This window comes from Ursus maritimus, unplaced genomic scaffold (genome assembly GCF_017311325.1).
Source record: "Ursus maritimus isolate PB19 unplaced genomic scaffold, ASM1731132v1 scaffold_14, whole genome shotgun sequence".
Classification (NCBI taxonomy): Eukaryota; Metazoa; Chordata; class Mammalia; order Carnivora; family Ursidae; genus Ursus; species Ursus maritimus.
In genome coordinates, this window is record NW_024423786.1 from 47,387,298 (window position 1) to 47,414,099 (window position 26,802).

General features: G+C 43.2%; 1 protein-coding gene and 1 non-coding gene across 12 annotated transcripts in view; one reads left to right on the plus strand and one right to left on the minus strand.

The window, feature by feature from the left end:
- ADGRE3 (adhesion G protein-coupled receptor E3) overlaps nt 1-26,802 on the plus strand; it is a 43,755-nt gene that overhangs the window by 10,867 nt on the left and 6,086 nt on the right. For 5 of the 11 annotated variants that reach the window (XR_005834597.1, XR_005834598.1, XM_040629169.1 and 2 more), the window contains exons 4-12: nt 778-933; nt 5,979-6,049; nt 11,971-12,157; nt 14,602-14,721; nt 19,645-19,829; nt 22,040-22,261; nt 25,400-25,597; nt 25,877-26,112; nt 26,602-26,668. Coding sequence is in view for 9 of the 11 variants with exons in the window: in XM_040629169.1 (XP_040485103.1) it covers nt 778-933; nt 5,979-6,049; nt 11,971-12,157; nt 14,602-14,721; nt 19,645-19,829; nt 22,040-22,261; nt 25,400-25,597; nt 25,877-26,112; nt 26,602-26,668 (1,442 nt within the window). In the remaining 2 variants the exon portion in view is untranslated. Of the gene's footprint in view, nt 1-777; nt 934-5,978; nt 6,050-11,970; nt 12,158-14,601; nt 14,722-19,644; nt 19,830-22,039; nt 22,262-25,399; nt 25,598-25,876; nt 26,113-26,601; nt 26,673-26,802 lie in introns of all 11 variants that reach the window. The other 6 variants (XM_040629168.1, XM_040629172.1, XM_040629171.1 and 3 more) reach the window with 3 other exon arrangements.
- TRNAE-CUC lies at nt 2,493-2,565 on the minus strand. The gene has a single exon. It is a non-coding gene; the product is annotated as a tRNA-Glu (tRNA).

Sequence of the window (26,802 nt, forward strand, 5' to 3'; positions counted from 1 at the left end):
AAGCTAGAGTGTATTATGCTAAGCAAAATAAGTCAGTCAGAAAAAGATAAATACCATATGATTTCATTCATATGTGGAATTTAAGAAACAAAATAGGGGAGCATGGGAGAGGAGGGAAAAGAGAGAGGGAGGCAAACCATAAGAGACTCTTAACTACAGAGAACAAACTGAGGGTTGCTGGAGGGGAGGTGGGTAGGGGATGGGCTAGATGGGTGGTGGGTATTAAGGAGGACATTTGTTGTAATGAGCACTGGGTGTTGTATGTAACTGATGAATCACTAAGTTCTACTCCAAAACAAATATTACACTATGTGTTAACCAAATACAATTTAATTAAAAACTTAAAAGAAAAAAAAGATTTGGCAGATAAATACCCCAGCCCCCTCACCCCTTGGGGAGTCATCCGGCAGCATGTGCTCTACACTGCCTCCCAGAGGGTCCCAGGGGAATCAAGTCCCGATTGCCCACAGTAGAAACTTCCCTCTTTACTTTCTGCTTGGCCTTTCCTGTTTCATTTCACCACTTCCATTCCAGTGTTTTCTGGATCACCTCCCACATAAAGTACTTGAGCATGAATTCTTGTCTCAGTGTCTGCTTCTCAGAGAATCCAACCAAAGTCAAAGAGGAAAGGGAAGAACAAATACAACCGACTACCTTTACTGAGTTGTCCTGGAAAGCCAGGACATATTGGGTGGAAAGGGTATAGCCTCTGGCACGTATTAGATGTTCCATAAATCTTTGTCATATTAATGGCCAAATTCCTCTTTTGTGTTCCAGATATTAATGAATGTGACCCACCCATTAGTATATATTGTGGAGCAAATGCTGCATGTAAGAATGTCGACGGAGGTTTCCACTGTCGCTGTAATCCTGGATACAAACTCCTCTCTGGGGATACACAATTCCAGAATTCCAATGAAAACACTTGTCAAAGTAAGGGAATTCTTGTCTTCTTGTCTCCCTTCTTATTTTTCATTGAGTCTAATGCCAGAAAAGATGTGTGTGTGTGTGTGTGTGTGTGTGTGTGTGTGTGTGTGTGGTGAGGCTAGTACGTGTTTCCATTTTTTGGAGGTAAATGGATGATGGAAACAGGAGACAAAAGAAAAGAAGGAAGTTTAGAGAAATAATGGGGTTAATAAGACAAATGGACTTTGGAAATTGGGGTGACAAGGTGCTGACTGAGACAGGATTCTTTGAATTGCAAAGAGGAGCTCACTCAGGCTAACTTAAGCAGAAAAGATGAGTTTATGATAAGGATGAATGGATGTGGCTTGGAACTCAAAACAAGAATATAGCTGGGCTTCTGGAATGAACTGAAATGGGGACTCCACACTATCAACGCACCCCAGTCTCTGAAGCTCTTTAGGTCTACTCCTTTCTTCTTTTTAATTGCAAACTGGCTTTCTCTGCCTTCTTAGTCCACAGGACAGGAAATATGACCACCAACAAGTCCAAATTTTACCATTGTTAATGATCAAACCACCCAAAGAGAGATCAACTAACTCTCTTTTGGACCTAACTGTAAATTCTTTGGAAATCTACCAATTAGACCAGTTTGAATTATATACCCGCCCTTGGATCTGTGTCCAAGGAGAGGCACCATCTTGTATAAGCATAAGCACTCTCATGGAAGCCACATAGACAGGGAAATCTATACACAAGAAATACGGGAGATGTAACTGGGAGACACAGGGGAAGATGGGGTGGTAGGAACATCCTGAGCTCACCTCCTCCCATGAACACACCAAGGCTGCAACTATATAGAGAGCAGCTCTCTCTGAGACTGACATGAAGACTAGTAGAGCACCTCTTCCACAGCTAAAGAGAGAGATAAAGCCACATCAAGAAGGGTAGGAGAAGTAAAGACATGGTCAGGTCAGGAACCAAAACCCCCAGTGGCCCCACCACAAGCTGGAGGAATGTTACAAGTGCAAAGGTTCTCCCTGAGCAGCAAGCAGTTCAAGCTCACACCCACCTGGGAGCTGCACCAAGAAGGCAAGCCCCATAATGTCTGGCTTTGAAAATCAGTAGGGCATGTCTATCAATAATTACTTTAAATGTAAATGTTCCCATCAAAAGGCGTAGGGTGGTTGAATGGATTTAAAAAAAAAAAAGATCCATCTATACGCTGCCTGCAAGAGACTTACTTCAGACCTAAAGACATATACAGATTGAAATTGAAGGGACAAAGGTACTCAAGCAAATGTAAACAAGCGAGCAAACAAAAAGCTGGAGTAGTGATATTTCTATGAGACAAAATAAACTTTGAAACAAAGGCTGTCATTACATAATGATAAAGAGATCAATCCAGCAAGAGGATATAATAATTACAAATATCTATGCACTGAACATATAAAGCAAATATTAACAGACATAAAGGGAGAAATTGACAGTAATACAATAGTTGGGTACTTTAACACTCCACTTACATCAATGGATAGATCATCCCGACCGAAATTCAATAAGGAAACAGTGGCTTTAAGTAATCTCTGCACCCAACATGGGGCTTGAACCCATGACCCCGAGATCGAGAATCACATGCTCTACCAACTGAGCCAGCCAGGCGCCTCTGACCTAAAATCATTGGGACGCAGTAAAAGCAGTTCTAAGAAGGAAGTTTATAGTAATACAGGCCGACCTCAAGAGACAAGAAAAATCTCAAACAATAAAACCTTACACCTAAAGGAATAGAAAAATAAATAAGAACAAAGCCCAAAGTTAATAGAAGGAAGGAAATAATAAAGAGCAGAGCAGAAATAAATTAAACAGAGACCAAATAAGAAAAAAGAAAAAGAAAAAGTCAATGAAACTAAGAGTGCATTCTTTGAAAAGATAAACAAGTAATAAACCTGTAGCCAGGCTCATCAAGAAAAAAAGAAATTAATGGGGTGCCTGAGTAGTTCAGTCGTTAAGCATCTGCCTTCGGCTCAGGGCGTGATCCTGGCATCCTGGGATCGAGCCCCGCATCGGGCTCCCTGCTCTGCTGGGAGCCTGCTTCTTCCTCTCCCACTCCCCCTGCTCGTGTTCCCTCTCTCACTGGCTGGCTGTCTCTCTGTCAAATAAATAAATAAAATCTTTTTTAAAAATTAATTTATTCATTAAATCAGTAGATAACCTGACGGGGTATGTACCTCACAGGGCTGTTGCAAGGATTAATTGAGGCTTAAATGAAACACTACCATACAGAGCACTTAAGACAGTGCCTACAAGTGTTTGCTAATATGGTTCACATTTCATCTGATTCTCCAAAATATACATGTATGTATGTATGTGTATATATACATATATATTATATAATTTTTATATTTATAAATATAAAAATATAATTATAAATATACAATATATTCTAATAATATAATAATATTATATTATATAATATGATAATAATAAATTATAAATATAAATATAAAATTATATAATATATATTGTATTTTATAAATATAAAATTTATAAATATAAAAATTATAATATATATTATATTTTATAAAATTAAAAATTTATAAATATAAAAAATTATTGTGTGTGTATATATATATATATATATATACTCTCTGCTCCTTGGGCAGAAGACATGAATAGACATTTCTCCAAAGAAAACATACAATAATCAACAGACACATGAAAAGATGCTCAACATCACTCAGCATCAGGGAAATACACATCAAAACCACACTGAGATCCACTTCACACCAGTCAGAATGGCTACAATTAACAAGTCAGGAAATGACATGTTGGTGAGGATATGGAGAAAGGGGAACCCTCTCACACTGTTGGTGGGAATGCAAGCTGGTGCAGCCACTCTGGAAAACAGTATGGAGGTTCCTCAAAAAGTTGAAAATAGAGCTACCTTACGATCCGGAAATTGCACTACTGGGTATTTACCCCAAAGGTACAAATGTAGTGATCCAGAGGGGCACCTGCACCCCAATGTTCATAGCAGCAAGTCCCCAATAGCCAAAGTATGGAAAAAGCCCAGATGTCCATCAATAGATGAATGAATGAAGAAGATGTGGTATATATATTTACAATGGAATATCACTCAGCCATCAAAAAAATGAAATCTTGCCATTTGCAATGACGTGGATGGAACTAGAGGGTATTATGATAAGCAAAATAAGTTAATCAGAGAAAGACAATTATCATAGGATTTCACCCATATGTGGAAGAAACAAAACAGAGGAGAAAAAAGAACAAAAGAAACAAACAGAGGAGCATAATAACAAAAATAGAGGAACATAGGGGAAGGGAGGGAAAAATAAAACAAGATGAAATCAGAGAGGGAGACAAACCATAAGAGACTCTTTAGAAAACAAACTGAGGNNTCCAGAGGGGAGGGGGGTGGGGGAATGGGATAGGCCGGAGATGGGTAGTAAGGAGGGCACGTATCGCATGGTGCACTGGGTGTTATACGCAACTAATGAATCATCGAACTTTACATCAGAAACCAGGGATGTACTGTATGGTGACTAACATAACATAATAAAAAATTTAAAAAATAAATAAATTTAAAAATAAATATTAAAAAAAAGAGCACAGGTGGGCGGGTGGGGGTTGCTGTGCCGTAAGCCCACCACGAACTCGGACGATCAATAAATAGCTGTTGAGTGAATTAATATGATTGAGCCCAAAGTGAATGAGCCTTTTACCAGGCAAAAGGCACCTCTACTGACAATGTACAAATTGGGATTCTTCCTGGGTTCTAGTGTTGAACTACTAAACTCGCTTTCTTGTACAAGGAAAAGAAATGCCTTTGGTTATTTTCCTAATTTTAAGAGCTCTTCACAGTCCTTTCACATGGATTGAGTCCATCTGGAGTTAGTTGTCACCAAGGTTGGAGTTCCAAGAAAGCCCCTATAAAAAAAGTATGCAGCTTTCAGCCAAAAGCGCTGTTTTCGACAACAAATGTGGTTTCCGATAACAAATGTATTCTAGACTCAGGGTTGTAGGTCAAAATTCTTGAACTTAAGACAAAACTTTCACTATTACAAGAAAGCTCTTCATCCTTTTTAGCAAATAGACATGGCTGAAAACCGGGATACAGAAGAAATACAGACATGACCTCAGTCTGATGGTAACTGGATGTCGACGTTGGCTGACCTTTCCTCGTCTTTCTAAAATAGAGACAGTGGTCCTCACAAAGCACAAGAGGCGACACACAGCGGTCTCATTAAGGGCTGATAACCAAAAACTGACACTCTTGTTTCAGTTGTAATTCCCGGCCAGCCTGAATTTTAAAACCTGAAGTATCCAATTTTCTGGTCCGCCAGCCATTTCAGTTGTAATGTCCAGCCAAGACTGAATTTGGAGCTTACACTTTCCTGCTTCCTCTATGCCAGGGTATCTCTACCCCAGCAATATTGATATTTGGGGTCCAATAATTCCTTAGGGTCAGGAGCCATCCTGTGCATTATAGTATATTAAGCAGCACCCCAAGCCCAAGCCTCCACCCGCTAGATGCCAGTAACCTTCCCCATCCCAAGTTGCGACCACCAAAAATGTCTCCAGCCATTGCCAATGTCCCCTGCGGGCCAAATCACCCCCCGTCAAAAAACACTGCTCTGCACCATGATAAGGAACTCTACTCTGATCCCTCAAAAGAGCACAACCTTGCCAGTGAATAAGAATGTGAGTTCAAAAGAAAAAAAGGAAAAAAACAAGACTCTTAACTATAGAGAACAACGCAGTGGTTGCCAGAGGGGAGCTGGGTGGAGGGGTGGGTGGACTGGGTGATGAGGATGGACAGCAGCCGTACCATGATGAGCACTGAGTAATGTACAGAACGGTTGAATCACTTTGGGGACACCTGAAATTAATATAACGCTGTGTGTTAATGATACTGGAATTTTTAAATTAATAAATTAAAAAATTTTAATAAGAAAAATAGAGTATGAGTTCAGCCCTTCTATTCACCTTCCTGTCCACCTCTCCGCCCTTTTAGTCTCGGTTCCAACAGTAACTTCCCTTGATGATTTTTACAGAAACCACTTCCTCAGCCACAACCAAAGACATGAAGGATGTGAGCAGAAACCCAGTCCTTGAACCCAACGAGGTAACAGATGTTTACAAAGCCCAAAATTAGCAAGTGGATGTGGATACTATATATTATACGTCTACTATACATTGTATATTGTCTAGGTATCATAATGTGTGATATGTCATATATATTATGTATTATCTGTTACGGTATGTAATATATTTTAATGTAGTCGTTTTTAATTATAATAGAAATCCATTATAACACAGTAGTACAATGTTATATATAATTTACATTATGTATAACTGTGAAATATACAAATACATCACCATGTTTATCATTATATGTATATTGCTATATATCTCACAGTAGAGATAGAGTGTATGTACGTGTGTGTGTGTGTGTGTGTGTGTGTGTGTGTGTGTGTACGCACGCATGCATGTGTGTATACTGCCCCCTAAAGATAGGATCGATCCCAGGCCAAGAAAGACAGGCTAAGTGACACTGTATTAGGGTATGCTGAGTTCTACAACGAAGAGATCCAAATATCCAACAGCTTTAAAAAGATGGATCTTATTACTTTCTGAGTTAACGGTTCAGGTGGTGAAAGGACTCTGCTCCATGAGGCCATTGAGGGGACCCACATTCTTCCCTACTGCTATTCCACCATCCCCTGGCATCTTGTCCTCGACATGACCAAAACTGGGTTGCTGCAATGTGGCTTTTTTTTTTTAAGATTTATTTATTTATTTGACAGAGATAGAGACAGCCAGCGAGAGAGGGAACACAAGCAGGGGGAGTGGGAGAGGAAGAAGCAGGCTCATAGCGGAGGAGGCTGATGTGGGGCTCGATCCCATAACGCCGGGATCACGCCCTGAGCTGAAGGCAGACGCTTAACCGCTGTGCCACCCAGGCGCCCCTGCAATGTGGCTTTTGTACCAGTGGGTCGAGGGGAGATGAGTCCAGGGCAATTTGTCTAGAGCTCAAGGTGAAGAGGGGAGAGTGGAGGAAAAGGGATACATCTACTCACTCGATTATAGGCTAATGAAGTTGTGATAATTTCTTTGGAGATCTGTCTTAAAGCAAGAACCCAGAAGTTGAAGGTATCACAGCCAAAACTAGCCTCAAGGGAAGCTGGGACAACGTGGTCTCTAAATGGGAAATATGGTCCAGATAAATTTAAGTAATTCATTTAATTAGTAAAAGGAAGGGGGAGGGGAATAGATATTGTAGGCAGTTACAAGAGACAGACCAAGACAGTGCCTGTTAAAACAGAGGAGCATAGAAGAAGGGAGGGAAAAATAGGACAAGACAAAATCAGAGAAGGAGACAAACCATAAGAGACTCCTATCTATAGGAAACAAACTGAGGGTTGCTGGAGGGGATGGGGGTGAGGGACGGGGTAAGCGGGTGACAGGCATTAAGGAGGGCACTTGATGTAATGAGCACTGGGTGTTGCATGCAACTGACGAGTCACTACACTCTACCCCTGAAACTAATAATGCACGATATGTTAATTAATTGAATTTAAATGAAATTAGATTAAGTTTTTAAAAAAAGAAAGTGCCTATTAGGTAGTAATCACTTAGTGTCTGTAAACTGACTCTGAATGTTAACAGAGAGAATGACCCATGTCTCTGAGAACCTAGAGTCTAGCAGAATGGGCTCATCCCTTCCTCTCCCTCCTCCCCACCCTCACCCTGCTCTACTCCAGAGGGACCATTCACATCTCATCCTCCAAGCTCCAGGCCTCCAAGTACATGCTGTTCTCTCTGCCTGCAACTCTGTTCCCAGTTCCTCACCTGACTGGCTTCCTTCTACCCTTCTCTGCTCAAGACTCAATTCAGGTTTCACATCCCCCTGGATGGCCTCCCTAAACCCTTCCAAATGAGTTTACATCTGTTTCCCCATGTTCTTCTGTGGAGGTTAGAAGTGTAGACAGATGTTCAAATCACAGCACCACAGTGACAAGAAACATGGGCAAAATGACACAGCCCTCTGTATTAGGGTTCTCCAGAGAAACAGAACCAACAAGAGACATAGATAAAAGATATTCATTATAGGGGCGCCTGGGTGGCTCAGTTGTTAAGCGTCTGCCTTCGGCTCAGGGTGTGATCCCAGAGTCCTGGGATCGAGCCCCACATCAGGCTCCTCCGCTGGGAGCCTGTTTCTTCCTCCCCCACTCCCCCTGCCTGTGTTCCCTCTCTCGCTGGCTGTCTCTCTCTGTCAAATAAATAAATAAAATCTTTTTTAAAAAAAGATATTCATTATAAGGAATTCACTCAAGCAATTATGGAGGCTGACACGTCCCAAGATCTGCACTAAACAAGCTAGGGATCCAGGAGAACCAATGGTGCCTGTTCAAATCCAGAGACCTGAGACCACGGAGAGCTGATGTTTCAGGCAAGCCTGAACAAAAAAACCAGCATTCCAGCTCAAGGCAGCCAATCAGTCAGGCATTCAGGAGGGAGATAGTTCCTTCTTATTCAGACGCCTTGTTCTGCTCAGGCCCTCGGCCAATTGGATGAGGCCCACTCAAATTGCAAAGGGCAATCTGCTTTACTCCATCTACCCATTCAAATGTTCATTGCATCTAGAAACACTCTCACAGACACACCCAGAATCACGCTTGACCAAATATATCTGGGTACCCTCTGGCCCAGCCAAGTTGACACATAAAATTAACCATCACACTCTGCAGGATTGATTTACTCATCCGTAAGATGGGGGTCATCAAGGCACCTACGTGCTCGAAAGGATCAGAGGGTTAGATGAAATACTGTATGTAGAGTACTTAACACAGCGCTTGGTCCAGAGTATACCTTCCATCCAGGTTGTTCATTGTTACCTCTGGCAGACTCACGACATTTCCACGATGTGTCATCACCACCTGGACAATGAGCTTCTTGAGGGCAGGAATCAGCGCAAGCCCACACTGGGAGTTCGGCAAGTGTTCCTAGAAGTAGTGAACAGATAATCATGTACTTAACAGGAACATTTCATTACAAAGGTTCAATGCCCATTTCCTCAAAAAGTTAAACATAGAATTCCCATATGACCCAGCAATTCCACTCCTAGGAATATACCCAAGAGAACTGAAAGCAGAGGCTCAGATAGTCGTACTCGCATGTTCATAGCAGCACTATTCACGGTAGCCAAAAGGAAGAAACAGCCCAAATGTCCATCAATAGATGAATGGATTTTTAACAATTGGTAATCCATTCAGTCATAAAAAGGAATAAAGTTCTAATTCATGTTACTACATAGATAAACCTCGAAACCATCATGCTGGGCGCAAGAAACCAGACACAAAGGTCACCCGGGTAGGTTTCCATTTCTATGACATGTCCAGAACAGGAAAATCCACAGAAACAGAAAGCAGATTGGTGGTTGCCAGAGCCCAGGGGAAGGAAAAGTGGGAAGTGATTGCTCAATGGGTGTTCTCTCGGGAGGATGGAAGTGTGTTGGAACTACATAGACGTGGTAGTTGCATGACATCGTGCGAATACTAAATGGCCACTGCTTTGTACACTCTAAAAGGGTGCATTTCACGTTGTGTGACGTTCACCTCAATTAACGAATGCATGGCCAGAAAAAGGTAGAGTCTTCACGCTGGATCAGACACTACGAGAGCAATTCTGAAGGGCAAATACTTTCGTGCCTACTCTGTACGAATTAATTTGAACCCAGGTTTCCGCTTTCATTTAGAGGACAGAGGTAGGTTTTCTCTACTGGGCAGGAACGGAGGCTGCTTGTAAACTTTCCACAAAGACTCAGACTGAAAGAATAAAACCTTGAAAAGATTTATTTGAACACTGGTTCTGAATGTTCCTCCAGCCCTTTTGATCTATCACTCTGCTTAAAACTCTTTCATGTAGTGGGCGCCTAGGTGGCGCAGTCATTAAGCGTCTGCCTTCAGCTCAGGGCATGATCCCGGCGTTATGGGATCGAGCCCCACATCAGGCTCCTCCATTATGAGCCTGCTTCTTCCTCTCCCACTCCCCCTGCTTGTGTTCCCTCTCTCGCTAGCTGTCTCTCTCTGTCAAATAAATAAATAAAATCTTAAAAAAAAACTCTTTCCTGTGATAACATTTGCCTCCCAAGAGCATTCATGCAACCCGTGAACACTTACTTAACACCCACCTTTGCCAAGGACTGTTCTAGGTGCCACTTCATAAGCAAGACAGAGTCCCTATCCTGTCCAGAGTACCTTGCTCTCTGGTACTTTAACATACAGGCAAACCTCACGTCGTTGTGTTTCATTTTATTCCACTGGCATTGCGATTTTTACAAAGTGGAGGTTTGGGGAACCCTGCACGGGACAAGTCTATTGGTGCCATTTTTCCAACAGCTTTTGCTCACGTCATGTCTCTGTGGCACGTTCTGATTAATTCTCACAGTATTTCAAACTGCTTCGTTATGATCGTTACGGTGGTGGTGATCTGTGATCAATGATTATGACTCGCTAAGAGCTCAGGTGACGATTAGCATTTCTTAGCAATATTTTCAGTTAAGCTTTGCACATTGTTTATTTTGATCGACTGGCTTTTTTTAAGTTTTTATTTTAATTCCAGTTAGTTGACATACAGTGCTATATTCGTTTTAGGGTGTACAGTATAGCGACTCAGCACTCCCGCACATCACCCGGTGCTCGTGGTGACATAGGGGATTAAGGAGTGCACTTGTCGCGAGGAGAGCTGGGTGATGCAAGGTTTGTACGTTTTTTAGACAGAATGCTGTTGCACACTTACTAGACTAGACTGTAGACAAAACTTTTATACGTCCTGGGCCACCAAAAACGTTATTTGAATAGCTTTATCGTGATATTCACTTTCCTGCAGTGGTCTGAAACCAAATCTGCAATACCTCTGAGGTGTGTCTGTGCCCACAAATCCCCTGGGGAACTTGTTCAAGTGCAGATCTGGACTCAGTGCACCCAGAGGCTGCATTCCAAACGGGCTGCCAGGTGATGCTGGTGCTGCCTGCCCGAAGACCACGCTTTAAGTACAAGGACGTGGGGGTTCACATAAAAATCTTCTTTCAAATCACCTATATTACAATCATATCACACCTATATTTAGAAAACTTCACCTTGGCTCTTCATTCTCCCCTCTGGCTCATCTCTTTGCTTTACTTACTTCATAGATAAACTTCTTGACTTGGAAAGGCCAGTTAGAATGTCTTTTGAGGGGCGCCTGGGTGGCACAGCGGTTAAGCGTCTGCCTTCGGCTCAGGGCGTGATCCCGGCGTTATGGGATCGAGCCCCACATCAGGCTCCTCCGCTATGAGCCTGCTTCTTCCTCTCCCACTCCCCCTGCTTGTGTTCCCTCTCTCGCTGGCTGTCTTTATCTCTGTCAAATAAATAAATAAAAATCTTTAAAAAAAAAAAAAAGAATGTCTATTGAGCTGTAACTCTACTTCCCAGTTTCTCAGCTTTGGCACCATTGACACCTCAGCTTGGGTCACTTTCCGGAGGGCACGGGGGTGAGGGGGGCGCTGTGCATATTAGGGTGGTGAGCAGCTTCCCTGGCCCCCACCCACTAGATACCAGTAGCATTCCTCGGTGGTGACAATCACAGTGTCTCCAAACATTACCAGATGTCCCCAGGGGGTCAAAATCGCCCTAATGGAAAACCACTGGTCTATTTCTGGCAACCTGACCACTTCCTTGTCGGTAAAAGATGTTCATCATAACTAACCTTCATCTGATGTGTACCAGGCACAGACACTGTTCTAAAAAGGTAGCGTCTCTTAATTCATTTAATATTCCCAAAAACTCCACGGGGTCTTTTTACTGTCCCTGTCCTAATATGGGGAAACTGAGGCACAGAGCAATTGGGTGATTTTTCCAGGTTCTCACCGCCCGTCAGTGGTGGAGTCAGGATTGAAACCGGTTCCTCTGGCTCCAGAAGCTTCTTTCTCGTGCTTTCTACTTTCCTTCAGGGTGTAGGATCTCTCAGCTTGGATTTGTTTTCTTATTCTTTGTATCTTCAAAGCTGCAACATGTTGTTGAGACATTCCAGTCACTTCTCACTAATAACACTCCACTGGGAACGGGAGAGAAGGGAGCAGTCGCAACTTGGGCCACGGAAGTTCTCCAGACGGTGGAATCAGCTGCTCTAGAAACTGCCTTGAAATCCCCAGAGCAAAAAATCCAGGAAATCCACAACAACAATACTGTGGGTAAGAAGAGGATATGGCCTGATACACACAGAGGGCTAGTTACAAACTGGAGTCTGGGTTACACAATTAGAAAAATAACACCCTGCCTGAGTCCATTTATATAGACTTCTAGAAAATGCAAGCTATTCTATACTGATGGGCGGAGGGGTGGTGAGAAAATTTGAGGAGACTATTGGGGAGGAGAGACATGTTCAGTCCCTAGCTGTTGCTGTTGGTGTCAAAGGAATATCGCGTATACACAGGTATATACACTCACTAAAACTCATCAAATTATACACTGTATTATCACAGCTCCACAGACCTGTTTTAAAAAAAAGAAACAAAGGGGGCACCTGGGTGGGTCAGTGGGTTAAGCAGCTGCCTTCAGTTCAGGTCACGATCTTGGGGTCCTGGGATGGAGCTCTGTGTCGGTCTCCCACTCAGTGGGGGGTCTGCTTTTCCTTCTGCGCCTCCCCCTGCTTGTGCTCTCTCTGCTCTCTCTTGCTCGCTCACTCTCTCTCTCTCAAATAAACAAATAAATAAAATCTTTTAAAAACAAAAAGAAGTAAAGAAAAGATTGCCAATGGTTTCCAATCCTGAGTCTGGGATTTTGGCTTAAAAGTAGTTTTTTTGGTTTTGGTTTTGGTTTTGGTTTTTAATCCAATGCCTAATACCTACTGGCACCTATCACAGTTCCATCCCAGAAGGGACATCTTAGTGCATATATTTTAAATAAAAATACTTTTATCATACTTGTCATACATATAATGTAACCACTTGATGAGATGATATATTAAATAGCTTGACATTAGTATCATCTCGCTATTTTAAAAAATAAAAATAAATAAAATATCAAAGCCAAGTATTAAAATTTTTTTAAATAGGAAAAAAGCACATAAACAAAACTAAATTTAGACCAGCCAGATCTGCCCACAGCCCAGTCTTCCTATCCCATAACCACACAGGGGCATGTTTGATGCAAATGTGTATTTGCCATGTATGTGACATTGTACGTACAGTTTTCACTCATTACATCCCCAACATCTTTCCAGGTACATTGTATACATCATCATACCCTACGTTACTGTCTTCAATGGTTTATCAAATTCCATTGTATATCATTTTTTATACTATATGTTTATTTATACTATATTTATTTCCCTATTCTGGGAAATGTGGGTGTTGCCAAATAACCCCATGCAAAAGACCATTGAAAATGTATCTGTGTATATTTCTTTGATATTTTCTTAGGATAAATTCATAGAGGAAGAATCATTAAGTCAAGGAGAAAAGAAACATTTTGTAGATTTTGATACATATCACCACACTGGCCTCCAGAAATGCTGTTTGCTGTGTTTTTATTCAGCCCAGGGATATCAAAGGATCGGTGTACGCCTAACTAATCATTTTGCTTTACCAATTTGTATGATGAGATAGTTTGCACTCTATAAAAATAATAATAAATTTTTAAATATAAAATAAAATCCCATGCCTAATCTTCTTGGGAAACTGGAATCGGGACTCATTCGTTAATTTATTCATTCATTCATTTCAGTCATTCATTCATTTCATTCAAAATTAAACCATTTTTCAGATTACAGTAGCTCCTCATCTTTCCTGACCTGGCCAGGTCCTAACCGATGGGTCAGACCAGTGCCCTCACCTCCCTGGGTTTCACACCCCTCATCTGTGAATGGGACAGACACAGGAGGAACCCGACTGTACCCATCACCCAGTTTCAACAATCTCAAACCCACAGCCAGCCTCCGGCCATCTGCTAAAGTTTAAGTTAAATATTTTCATGACCTTGTTTCTTGATGGCAATTCTCCTGCGACTTCATTTTCATTGTTATAAAGATAAGCCGTCAATTATTAAAGCAATTCCTCCTTGTTGAACATTAAGATCATTTCCTAATTTTCACACTATCATCTCTGCTGCTGTGAACTTTCTTGTAGCTAAATCTACCCTCCCATCCATGATTATTTCCTGAGAATAAATTCCTAGAAACAGAATTGCTGCTTCAAGATGATTGCTAGAGGGGGCTCCTGGGGGGCTCAGTCAGTTGAGCCTACCACTTTTGATTTTGGCTCAGGTCATGCTCTCAGGGTCGTGAGATTGAGCCCCACATCAGACTCCACGCCTAGCATGGAGCCTGTTCATGATTCTCTCTCCCCCCACCTCCCCCCTGCTCATACTCTCTCTCTCCGTAAGTAAATATAAAATATTTTTTTGAAAAGGATGATTGCTAGAGAACATTCATTAAGAACTTGTATGTCAGGAGTTAGGGTCTTACTTAACTTCTGAACCTCAGTTTCTTCCTTTGGATAAGGGTCCCCCACAGGGTTTAACAATGTACAGTGTGTGGCACTTCCTACACATTCAGTAAATGTGACCTGTCCGTGTTGCTATTGCCCATTTTTAAAGCTTATAATGATGACAAGCTTCCTGTTGCTTTTCTCACCAGCTATTGAAACGCGAGTTGTTACAGACAATTGTTCTGAAGAAGGACAGATCTTCAGCTTGAACACCCACATGAACTCAGTGGACATCCATTGCAATGACATCGTGCAGGGAAACATACAAGGTACACGTGGTGGTTGTATTCAGAACCTCTAAGACACACAGAGCAGTATCATCGTATGAGTCACAAGGAGAGTTGCCAACAGGCTCCTTCTTAATGGGTTTGTTACCCTAATACTGTGTCATTTGAGTCTTTTCCTTAAAAAAAAAAAATCTTCCCAAGGTGGAGGCTTGATATTCTTCAGCATGGAAGACACTTCTTTGCAATTTGGGGGCTGTTCCATCCTGGCGTCAGTTGGGGTTCACCCAAATGCAGTCCCCGAGAGAAGTATAAGGGTTTTATCTGGGAGGTGATTCCTGGAAGCACCAGTAGGTGTATTATTCAGGGTTCTCCAGACAAATAGAATCAATATGGTGTGGGGGGGTGGGGGGGTGCAGAGAGAGAGAAACAGAGACAAAGATTTTAAGAAATTAGCTCCCGTGATTGTGGAAGGTAGCAAGTCTAAAATCTAGCCAGCAGGCCGGAGATCCAGGGAAGAGTTGATGTTGTAGCTGCAAAGACAGGCTAGAGGCAGAATTCCCTCTTATTTGGGAAAAGTCAGTCTTTTTCTTAAGGCCTTCAACTGATTGGAGGAGGCCCACCCACATGGTGGAGGGTAATCTGCTTTACTCAAAGTCTATTGATTTAAATGTTACTCCTGTCTTTAAAAATATCTTTACAGTAAGACCCAGACTCATGTTTGACCCCATATCGGGGAAGTATGACCTAGCCACATTGGCACATAAAATTAACCATCCCAGTAGGGGAGAAAAGAAATGAGACAGGGCAGAGGAGACAGCCAATACAGGTGTTATTATGGTAGTGAGCAGGTCACTGCTGAGACTCCTCCTACTGAGCCCTCCCATTCAAGGGGAGAGAGCTGCTCTGAACCATTGGTTGAGGGCCCCTCTATGGGGCTAATCCCGGGCCCTGCCATTCTGTGCTGTGTACCAATCCAGCACACTCACTGCAGGGAACACTCCCAGGCAGAGAGCTGCAGGTGCTTTTGGAAGAATCCATCAGCATGTAAGGAACCCAAGAGTGCCCGGGGAATAAAGTTAGGGCACCTGCAGCATCTGCTACAGCCTGTGCATAAAGGAATGGATTGTTATTCTTAATTGTCCCAGTGTTGCCAGACTCTGATTTTTCAAGAGAAACCAAAAATCGGGTTGGTTGCATGAATACCTTTGATTTTTAAATTTGGTCTTACAATTGCTGCCCTATCATTGTAACTGCTATAGCATGATAAATGGGGTCTTAAAATCCAATCCTGTAAATGTGGGGTTGTACAGCTGGTCTGTACTATCAGTGAAAGTCCCTGAGTAAAGGCATCAAAATGTGGACAACTAACCACATGCTGAACTGAGGAAGTGTCATGAGACAATTAGCTCCCATCACTTCCTCTCCTCCCCCAAGAAGATAAGAACTTGAATCTGCCTCGTTTGAGAATGGGCCAGGCGGAGGATGGAAGCCAGCCTCCAACCACACAAGTCCACACTTGCCTTGTCACCAGGAGTTTCTTCCAAAACTCACAATTTGTACAGAGTGTGCAAGATTTCACAGTGCAAGCCAAACGAAGCCCATCCGCGGCCCCACTTGCTCTCCGATCACATTCTGGGGTGCTGGGGATTAGGATTTCACATGTGAATTCAGAGAGGACACAACTCAGCCCATAAGAGCCGCCCACACTGAACTGTTTAAGGAAGTCACAGACATGATCATGTGATTACACGTGCCTGAAGGGGCACCTGGCATAGAAATGCCCAGTGGAAAACTACTTACCCTCCCCCAATGGGTCCCGTAGTCTCACCTCCAAGCATTTGCATTGGCTGTTCCTCTGCCAGGAATGTCAACCACCACGCCACTGGGTGAACTATTACTCTTCAACACGGTTCAGCTTTCACCTCCTCCGTGAAGCCTCCCAGGACTGCCCACTTCCACCACAGCACCAAAGTCAGGCCCTCCCTCCTCTCTGTTCCCCCAGCCTCTTGAACCTACCTTATCCTAACATCTAACATGTTGTGTTGTGTCTTGACTGCCGTGTCCTTGTCCCGCCCCCACCATGCCGGAATCCCCGTAAGAATGGCAATCATGAGTTATTTTCTCTAGAGTCACCATGACGGGCTCGTTATGTAGAGAACAGTGATGAACGCTCACGGAATTAAATCCACGTCTAGGTGGAGGTCTCAATGTTCCTAATGAGGGAAAAGAACCCATTGACCGGTGTGTGACAAGCTTCCAGGGGACATTTTTCTGTCCTTCACGTCCTGTCTAGGGCAGGATCCTTCTTTGTCATGGGGGCCTCCCTGTGTCCTGTAGGCCGTTGAACACTACCTCTGGCCTTTCTTCACTAGACACCAGAAGCAAACACCCAGTGTGGCAACCAAAAATGCGTCCAGCCATGGCCAGTGACCCCCGGAGGGGGCAGAATCGCCCCCCATCCCCAATTGAGAACTGCTCCTGGAAAGCGACCTTATAGATGACCTTCCAATTGTACCAACTTTAAGACTGAAAGGAGGTGCTATCGAATTACACCCAGACACCCACTAGAGGTGAACCAGGCTGGTCCCAGGTAACCCGAGACATACAACCCATGACACCCCCTGCCTGTAAAGCATCTCAGAGAGCAAAACCCAGGCCACCGGAAGCTGACCACGGACACCTACAGCCACCCTTCTCTTTTCTGCTTGTGATTTTGCTCTTAACTAGAATACTTCAGCCCAAAAATAGGCTACTTCTAAGCACAAGAACAGATGGACATATCACCTGCCCATCTTTTCCAACCACCTACCACTGTTTCATTCTGACAAATGGAAACTGTCATTAACTCGGAGAAGCAGAAATGAATTGCTTCTGATCCCTCAGGCAGGACCAGAGAAGCCTGATTAGAGAAATCTACGGAGGAATTTATTCCAATAGGATGGACTGCATAGCTAGTAATTGGCAAAACGGGGATTTTAATCCAGAAACCTATTAACCTATTTCCTGTCCCTACAATCCTAACTGCTCCATGTATACGGTCTCTGCAGTGTGGACTCCTTGGCAGCTACAAAGATAATAAAGAAAACTTATTGACATCGGAATATCGTCATAGCATCCTATAATCCTCTAACTCACCATATTCAAACTACCTACAAATGTATATGTTTGTTTACATATATATGTTAGTAACTAACATATATAACACATATATATGTAGATATTATATATATATAAACAAGAGAAATTTATTTTCTCACAGTTCTGGAGGCTCGCAGTCTGAGATCAAGGCATTGGCCGGGTTGGTTTCTTCTGAGACCTCTCTCCCTGGCAGACGGCCGCCTTCTCCCTGTGTCTTCACATGGTCTTTTCTCTGCGAGTGCACATCCTTAGTCTCTCTTTGTGAGTCCAGATTTCTTCTTCTCTACTCTTCAGTGCAGGTCAGCTTTCACCTCCTCCATGAGGCTTCCCAGGACTGCCCACCTCATCACAGCGCCGAAGTCAGGCCCTCGCTCCTCTAGCCCTACCTTTATAAAGGCCCTGTCTTCAAACACAGATGTGACATCTGCCTCTTCTTTGCCCTCCTCCCATCTTTTTTTTTCCTTGCAATGTTTAGAACATTTTATTAAAGTAAAAAATTGTTGGAATTAAGTGAAAGAGAAAAACATAGTCAATATTTACAAAAACATTGGTTAACACTCAAGTCACACACACATAAAAATGTAGAAATGTCTTTAAAAGTTTGTGAGTTGAAAATTATGGAGATTTCTCAAAATAGGTGTAACCACCCACTGCTGAGTACGGGTGGTATTGAGATCTTTGAGTGAATGTCGTCCCCCACTTTTCTGCAGGCCAATGCTCCCTAGAAATTTGTTCTTTGGGAGATTCGAACTTGGAGACAGCCCGAGGGGACGAGTCAAGAATTGAGATAGTCACAACATTAATTTTCTTCACCCTATTGACTGTGTTGAGTTATACAGACCCAGCCAGGCTGTGTTTCTTCAGCCTCTGCTAATATTCAAAAGGGTATGAAGCATATGAGCAATTTCTCATTGCCTGAGCAAAAATTCAGCACATTAGAGGCTGAGTGGGGAGTATTTGTACTAAAACTATAAAGTTCTATCTGATGGAAAATTACCTATAAAACTAAGGTCAAACAGAATTAATCATGCTCTATCTCATATTTACTGAAAGTAGGAAAGGAGGCAGAGTATATATATATATATATACTTGTATAACAACTTCAGCTTAGTGGGTGGTCAATATTATGCTGAAGGAGTCCAGAGAAACTTAAAATCAGATTCTAAAGACAAAAGAAAAACCCTCCAAACATAGACAAAGCAGAGAGGAAAACAACGCCCACAGGTGGTCACTACTTAGTATCATGAAAGGTAATGGATACTCGGGGGGCTGCACGCCCTCCCATCTTGTTTCTTAGCATTTTCTCCTGAGGCTACAGCCGTGTCCTTTCTTATGCAAATCAGCTTAACCACTCTTGGTTTGTCCAGTTCTTTTCTTGCCCCAAGTTTTACCCCATTCAACACAAAGAAGGGTTCAAAAATATGTACCTATTTAATTAGTGGTTTTCCCACAAAGCCAACGTTGAAACTAATTTTTTTTAATTTGTAGAGGACATTAAAATGTGGAGAATATGGTATGCTATTTAAGTTTTCAGATTCCAGGAAATTTCTACTCTTTCCGTGTTCAGACCATGATTCCTATATTGAATTGCAAATAAACTGTGTCTTTGAACTGGAAAAAAAAAAAGGGGGTTCAAGGCCACGAGCACAATGTCTGTCTCAGAGGTGAGAAAGGGAGAGACAGGGAGAACCTTGCTTTCCTTTGACCGTCATATAGGTGACTGGGCGTGCAGACGTATACCTGTGTGTGTAGCACGTGTGCGAGCCTGGTAGGTACGGGGAAGGAATGGTGGCACTTTTAAAGACCCCCATTTTTCTGTTTTCTCAGGTCCCACTGCAATTGCCTTTATTTCTTATTCTTCTCTTGGAAACATCATAAATGCAACATTTTTTGAAGAGGCAAATGAGAGAGACCGGGTTTACCTGAACTCCGAGGTTGTGAGTGCTGCTATTAGACCCCAAAGGAATCTCTCTCTCTCCAAGTCTGTGATTCTGAGCTTTCAGCACGTGAAGGTGGGTCAGAGCTGCAATTTGAACTTGCTTAGATTTCTCGGAGGTAGAGCGAACACTGTGCATGCCCTCCCCAGTCAGTGCCTCTGGGTTGTGCGGTCCAATGCCATAGCCAGGAGCTTCCCGCAGCAATTTGAAACAGGTGCGTCGCACTGAGATTGTGGAAGACTTAGTACTTCCGGATTTAGACTTGGTCGTTCCAGATTTTGAAACACTCATAAGAGAAAGCATGCAAAATATCTCAATAGTAATTTTTAAGGAGCACCTGGATGGCTCAGTCGGTGAAGCATGTGCCTCTTGATCTCAGGGTGGTGGGTTCAAGCCCCATGTTGGGTGTAGAGATTACTGAAATAAAATTTTTTGGGGCCCCTGGGTGGCGCAGTCAGTTAAATGTCTGCCTTCGGCTCAGGTCATGATCCCAGGGTCCTGGGATTGAGCCCCACCTCAGGGTCCCTGTTCAGCAGGGAATCTGCTTCTCCCTCTCCTTCTGCCCCTCCCCCCTGCTCATGTGCTTTCTCTCTCTCTCTCTCTCTCTCTCTCTCGCTTGCGCTCTGTCTCTCTCTCAAATAAATAAATAAAATCGTTGAAAAAATAAATAAAATAAAAATAAAATCTTTTTTAAAAATAATTTTAATTTTATATTGATCGCCTACATTGATTTATACTGACATACTAAACGATACTGTTTTGAATATAGGGGTTAAATAAATATATTATTAAAATTAATTTGAACTGTTTCTTTAGCTTTTTTAATGTGGCTAGCAGAAAATTTCAAATTGCACGAGTAGCTCACATGGTATTTCTCTTGGGCAGCATAATTCTAGTGCATGGGATTATGCATGGGGTTATTTTAGTTGAATGTACTTCCAAAATTTTAACTGAGACATGGTATTCATTCCCACACAAAAGCCTGGCATTAATTATTAAGACTACATAGCCTGATCGGAAACAAGATGTTTATTTAATCCATTCCCTTTTCCCCTTCTCTGCCCAAACTCTTACAGGCAGGAAGGTCAGTAGCCAAACCCAGATGTAATAAAATTCATCTGTTCCCTTGCCTTTCAGCTCTGTTACGGAAGTAGGAGTTGAAAGAAATCCTGCCATTTGCAGCAACATGGGTGACTCTGGAGGGTATTATGGGAAGTGAAAGAAGTCAGACAGAGAAAGACAGTACGGTCTTACTTATATGTAGACTCTTAAAAAGCCAAACTCCTAGACACAGAGAACGTATTTTGGTTACCGGGGGTGGGAGATGGGAGAAATACGCACAGGAGATCAAAGGCACAACGTCCAGTTGCAAGTAGAATAGTTCTGGGGATGTAGCGTACAGCATGACGACTGTAGTTAACAATACGATATTGCACACTCGGAAGTTGCTAACAGAGTAGATTTTAAGTTCTTTTCACAAATTAAAAATTGTAACTACATGACGTGATGGATAGTAACTAACTTCATTTTGCAATATATGCATATGTCAAAAGCTTATGTTGTATACCTTACACTTCCATAATTTATATGTCAGTTATATTTCAATAAAGCTGGAAAAGATAAGTAAAATTATTTTTTAGTTTTAAAGAAAATAAGAATGGGGCAGTGGGAAATGTAGGTTTTCCCTATCTGATGCTTACAACCTAAGTATGGAATTTTTCATAAATGGCATGGGGTAGTGGGAGTGGAACAAGAAATCTGGAGATGGTCTAACGGATTATCAAAGGAGATACAGCCCCCCACAGGGAGAGTGTCTGACTCACCTCCTTGGCCCCATGAGGTGATACTCTGGAAACCCTTGGGACAAAAGGAAGAGGTCGAAGGCTAATTCTATTATTTCTCTCTTCAATTATTTCCTAAACTTCCCCTCTTGTTGCATGAGAATTTTTATGTTGTAAGGGATCGGGGACAGAATTGGTGTGAAGAAAACAGGGAAATTTGCCTTAGAGAGTGTTTAGGAGAAAACTCTGTATGAGCCCCAGACATTTTTATTTATTTATTTATTTTGTCTGACTTCCACGGTGGGTGATGAGGTCCTGAAACCAATGACATCCTGTAAAATTCTGGCTCCCAGAGAGCTTTGATCTTGTTTTATGGTTAATGGAACTGCGACAGAGCTGGGACTCCAGGAGCAGGTGTCCTGGCAGCCATCCTCTTCACTTAAAATAGGAATCACCTGAGCCACTTCTAAGCCATATATCTCCTCGCTTGCCACCCCAGTGTAGACCGACACGCTGTCCCTCCCAAGAAAGAACATGATGAGTCCCTTCTACTTGCAGAGGAAGCCCTGTAGAAGAAAGGCCTTCTGCGTGTACTGGAAAAGCTCGGGGGAACGTGGCCAGTGGTCCAGGGACGGCTGTTTCCTGATGCAAGTGAACGAAAGTCACACCATATGCAGCTCCACCCACCTGTCCAGTTTCGCTGTCCTCATGGCCTTTTCCCACCAGGTATAACGTATACATTTAATTGCTCCAGCTAATCCCCTGTGAGCTCCTACTGGATAGGTACTCTTTTATAAAGGGGAGCGGGGACGCAAGGGACTAGAGTGAGTGATTGCAGAAAGCGTGCTGCTTTCCATAGAAAGGTCAGGGTGGCCTCTACAAGAGTTAAGCATTTGAGCTGCAATCTGAATATTGAGTCTGTAGTACTGCAACACGGGTGAGCCTCGAAAACACAGCACTGAATGAAAGAAGTCAGACACAGAGGGCCATCCGTTGTAGGAGTCCACTTACATGAAACGTCCAGAATAAGCAAATCCAGAGAGTCAGAAAGTAGATTACTGGTTGCCAGGGGCGGGGGCAGGGAGAAATGGGGGTAAGTGCTTCACAGACATGGGATTATATTTTGGGGTGATGAAGATGTTTTGGTATTAGACACAGGTGTGGTTGGACAGCATTGTGAATGGATCAAATGCCACTGAATTGTATACTTTAAATGGTTAATTTTATATTGTTTGGATTTTACCTCAATGAGGGGGGAAAAGCCAGTAGGAAAAGTCCTCAGAGAAAACCATCCCAAGAAGAGCAGTGTGTGCATACAAAGACCCTGCAGAGGCAACAAACTTAGTGTGTTCCAGAAAGAAGTGTGGCTGGAGCAAAGTGAACGATGGGCAAGTGGAAGGAGATGCAGTTGGAGAGACAGGAGCAGGGAGAATGTGTCAGACCTCCAACGCCAGGGTCAGGAATTTAGATTTCTTTTTTTTTTAATAATAATATTTTTTATTATGTTATGTTAGTCACCATACAGTACATCCCCAGTTTTTGATGTAAAGTTCCATGATTCATTACTTGCATATAACACCCACTGCACCATGCAATACGTGCCCTCCTTAATGGCCGGTGATGGGTATTAAAGAATTTAGATTTCATTCGAATTGCAGTGGGAAGACAATGGAGGGTCTGCATCAGAGATGCTGGGCATTTATGTCACTAGAACATTCCTCTGGCTCCCATCGTGACACAGCAAGAGTGGACTCGCAGAGAGACGATGGTGGCCAGGATTTGGGTAGCAGACTAGACACATATGCTCGAGATGGGGTCAGAGGAGTCACTAATAACATAGTCTGAGTGACAGGACACAGGAAGTCCTGAATCCCACTCTCCTCACAGAGACAGAGGAGTACCCCCAGAACACCTGGTGGAAATCTCTGACCTCTCCTATTACAGAGGGCAATAGGCAAGCTAAAACGGGTTTGAAAACATAAAACACTTTTTTCATTCATCATTACATCTATGAGTTGGGTATGCCCTTGGTTCTTTTATTTTTGTTGCTATATGATATTCCCTTGCATAGCTGTGCTAAATTTACTTCTCCGTCCTACAGTTAATGTGCCTCTAGGTTGTTTCCTGTTGGGGGCTATTAAAAGCAATGCTACAGGTAGATGGGGATGGGCTAGATGGGTGATGGGGATTAAGGAGGGCATTTGCTATGATGAGCAGTGGGTGCTGTATGTAAGTGATGAATCACTGAATTCTACTCCCTAAAACCAATATTACACTGTATGTCAACTAACCAGAATTTAAATAAAAATTTGAAAAGAAAAGAAAAAAAAAACCAATGCTACTATTCTGGGATGAGGCATAGAAAATCCCATGTGGGATCCCCCAGGGTGACAAGGAAGCAACATCCTCCAGAGGGTGGAGATACCAGACGGTGAAGTGTCTGTTATCATGGGTTTCTGAATGACTGTGTGGAGCAGACTCTATTTCCATCTGTACAAGGTTTAAACACAGACGCAACTAAGCTGTATTCTCAAGGGTTGCATACTTGAGTGGTAAAACTATAAAGTTAGGTAGGAACTGCTTATCATAAAAGGATCATGGTTACCTCTGGGGGAGAATGTGGTTTGCAATTGAAAAGAGCTTCTGGAATAGTGTCTACAGACTAATGATCTTATCAATCATTTAATAATTTTTAATCATGTGATACACTTATGTGTATGCTCTTTTCTGTATGTGTGTTCTATTTCGTAATTCTTAAGGTTAAAAAAGCAAAGGATGAAAAAGTTCTATAAAGTGACATTGAAACAAGTGAAAATCCCCATATCATTATAAGGGATGGCAACGGTCATTTCCTACTGGTGAGTCTTACTAAGTCTGTGTGGCTCACCAGATTCCTGGCTCCTGTCTTTAAGGCGATGAGTCGCCAAGAGCTGAATTATACAGATGTCTTAGTTTGGGATCTCCTAAAGGCAGATCCTGAGACAAAAATCTGAGGACAAGTAGTCTTTGGGAGGTGACCCCAAGACACATCAGTAGGACAATAGGGAAGTAAGACAGGGAAGCGAAGGCAGCCAGTAAAGGATGTGAAAGAGAAAGTTACCCCCATGGACAACTGGGACTCAATCCCATTGGGTACTTCTGGGAGATATCCCAGAACATGCATGTCAGAGCCTTCCTACATAAAGGTGAGGGAGCCGGGGTATCTATCCACCAATGCCATAACTTTTATCGCTTGAGGGCAGCTTTCAAGGAGCATTAACATCCTGGTACTTGACTCCTTCTGGCATGTCCAAGCATGTTCATGTGGCAGGAGAAATACTCCCAGACAGGGTCACTGGATTTCACAGAAAGCAGCCAAAGGGCAGGTACCAATGAGTGTGAAGAGGTTAATGGCCTCTGCTACACAGGGCTTCCTTCAACTCTTGGGTGCAAGACTCAGCCTAGCATATTCATTCATTTCAAGATCAGTTCGCTGTACAACATAGAGCCTATAGTTAATACAGTACTGTGCGCTTAAAAATTCATTGAGAGAGTAGATCTCCTCTTGTTTCTTATCACAGAAAGAAAAGAGCAAAGTGACACAAGATCTTGGAGGTGATGGATACGTTTATTACCTTGATGGTGGTGATGGCATCGTAGATATGTGCCTATGTCCAAACTCATCAAAATGTGTGCACTCAATATTTGTAGTATCTTGTATGTTGGGTATCCCTAAATAAAGCTGGGGAAAAAGACTTAGTCTGACAGACACTTCTTACACTCTCTCTCCTCCGGAGCCATGCCTATGTTTGGGATGCCCCATTCCAAGGGGGAGGGGGATTAATCCTGGAGACTGACGGTGATGTCCTCTTTGCTGGGTCCCAGGAAGAGGATTATGCATTGGATGTGATCACCTATGTGGGGCTGGGCCTCTCTCTGCTGTGCCTCCTCCTGGCAGCCCTCACCTTCCTGCTGTGCAAAGCCATCCAGAACACCAGCACCTCCATCCACCTGCAGCTCGCAATTTGCCTCTTCCTGGCCCACCTGCTCTTCCTCACGGCCATCGACCGGACCGAGATCAAGGTACTGACACTGTCACAGAGGAGCCCCTGCCCTGTCCCAGGGGTGCTCAGTTCATGGAGCTGTGCTGCACTGATACCTTAATAAAATGTCCTTGGTTCCCGGGGAGGTTAGAGGGGTAAGTAGCCTATTTCACATTGACCAATGAACTAGAAGACAAACCCTCTCCAGACAACTCGACCATATGCATGAGTGTTCTCTCCAATGGCAAAGTATGGGACAGGTCCTGGGGCCACCCTCCTCCCCGACATTCCCTCCTGGGGCACCTTTGTCCTCCCCCAGGTGCTGTGTGCCATCATCGCGGGTGCCTTACACTACCTCTACCTGGCCTCCTTCACCTGGATGCTGCTGGAGGGTCTGCACCTCTTCCTCACTGCACGGAACCTGACAGTGGTCAACTACTCCAGCGTGAGCAGGGTCATGAAGAAGCTCATGTTCCCCGTGGGCTATGGAGCCCCGGCTATAATTGTGGCCATTTCTGCGGCATCCAGGCCTCACCTTTATGGAACATGTGATCGGTGAGCTCCACTCTCACCCTATGTTGTGGACAATTTTAAGGGCAGTGTTAATGAGGATGATTGGGACATCCACATCAAACCCGCTCTCCTTTCCCGTTGGCTGTAACAGCTCTAACCTCTTTCCTGGTGAGGAAGAGAAAGATGACAGTAAGAGTGTGTAAGATTCTGGAAAGAGGGCATTTTGTGGTTAAGTCCCAGCTTCATCCTTCCCATAATTTGGAACCTCGAGTCCTCAAGTCTCGGTGACCCCATGAGCAAAATGGGGATAACAGTCATCCCCATGGTCCCACCCTCACAATGCTGGTCTAAAACCTTCGCAGGACAATGCTCGTAATATATTTAGTGTAGCATTAACACGTGCTAGTGAACAATCAAAGCCTTCGTTGTCATCTGCTGACATTTTCAGATGTTGGAAAAGTGTTAGGGAAAGGTGTCATTTCATGTGCTTTCTCTGATCTCTCTTTGTGCCCCTTTTCCCGTTGTTCCCAGCTGCTGGCTCAACCTGGACCAGGGATTCATCTGGAGTTTCCTTGCCCCCGTCTGTGCCATTATCTGTGTGAGTGAGTATGTGGCTCCATTGTTCCCAACCACAGAAGAAGCACCAGGCATGCTGGGTCCAAGAGAGCATAAGGGGGGGCGCCTGGGTGGCACAGCGGTTAGGCGTCTGCCTTCGGCTCAAGGCATGATCCC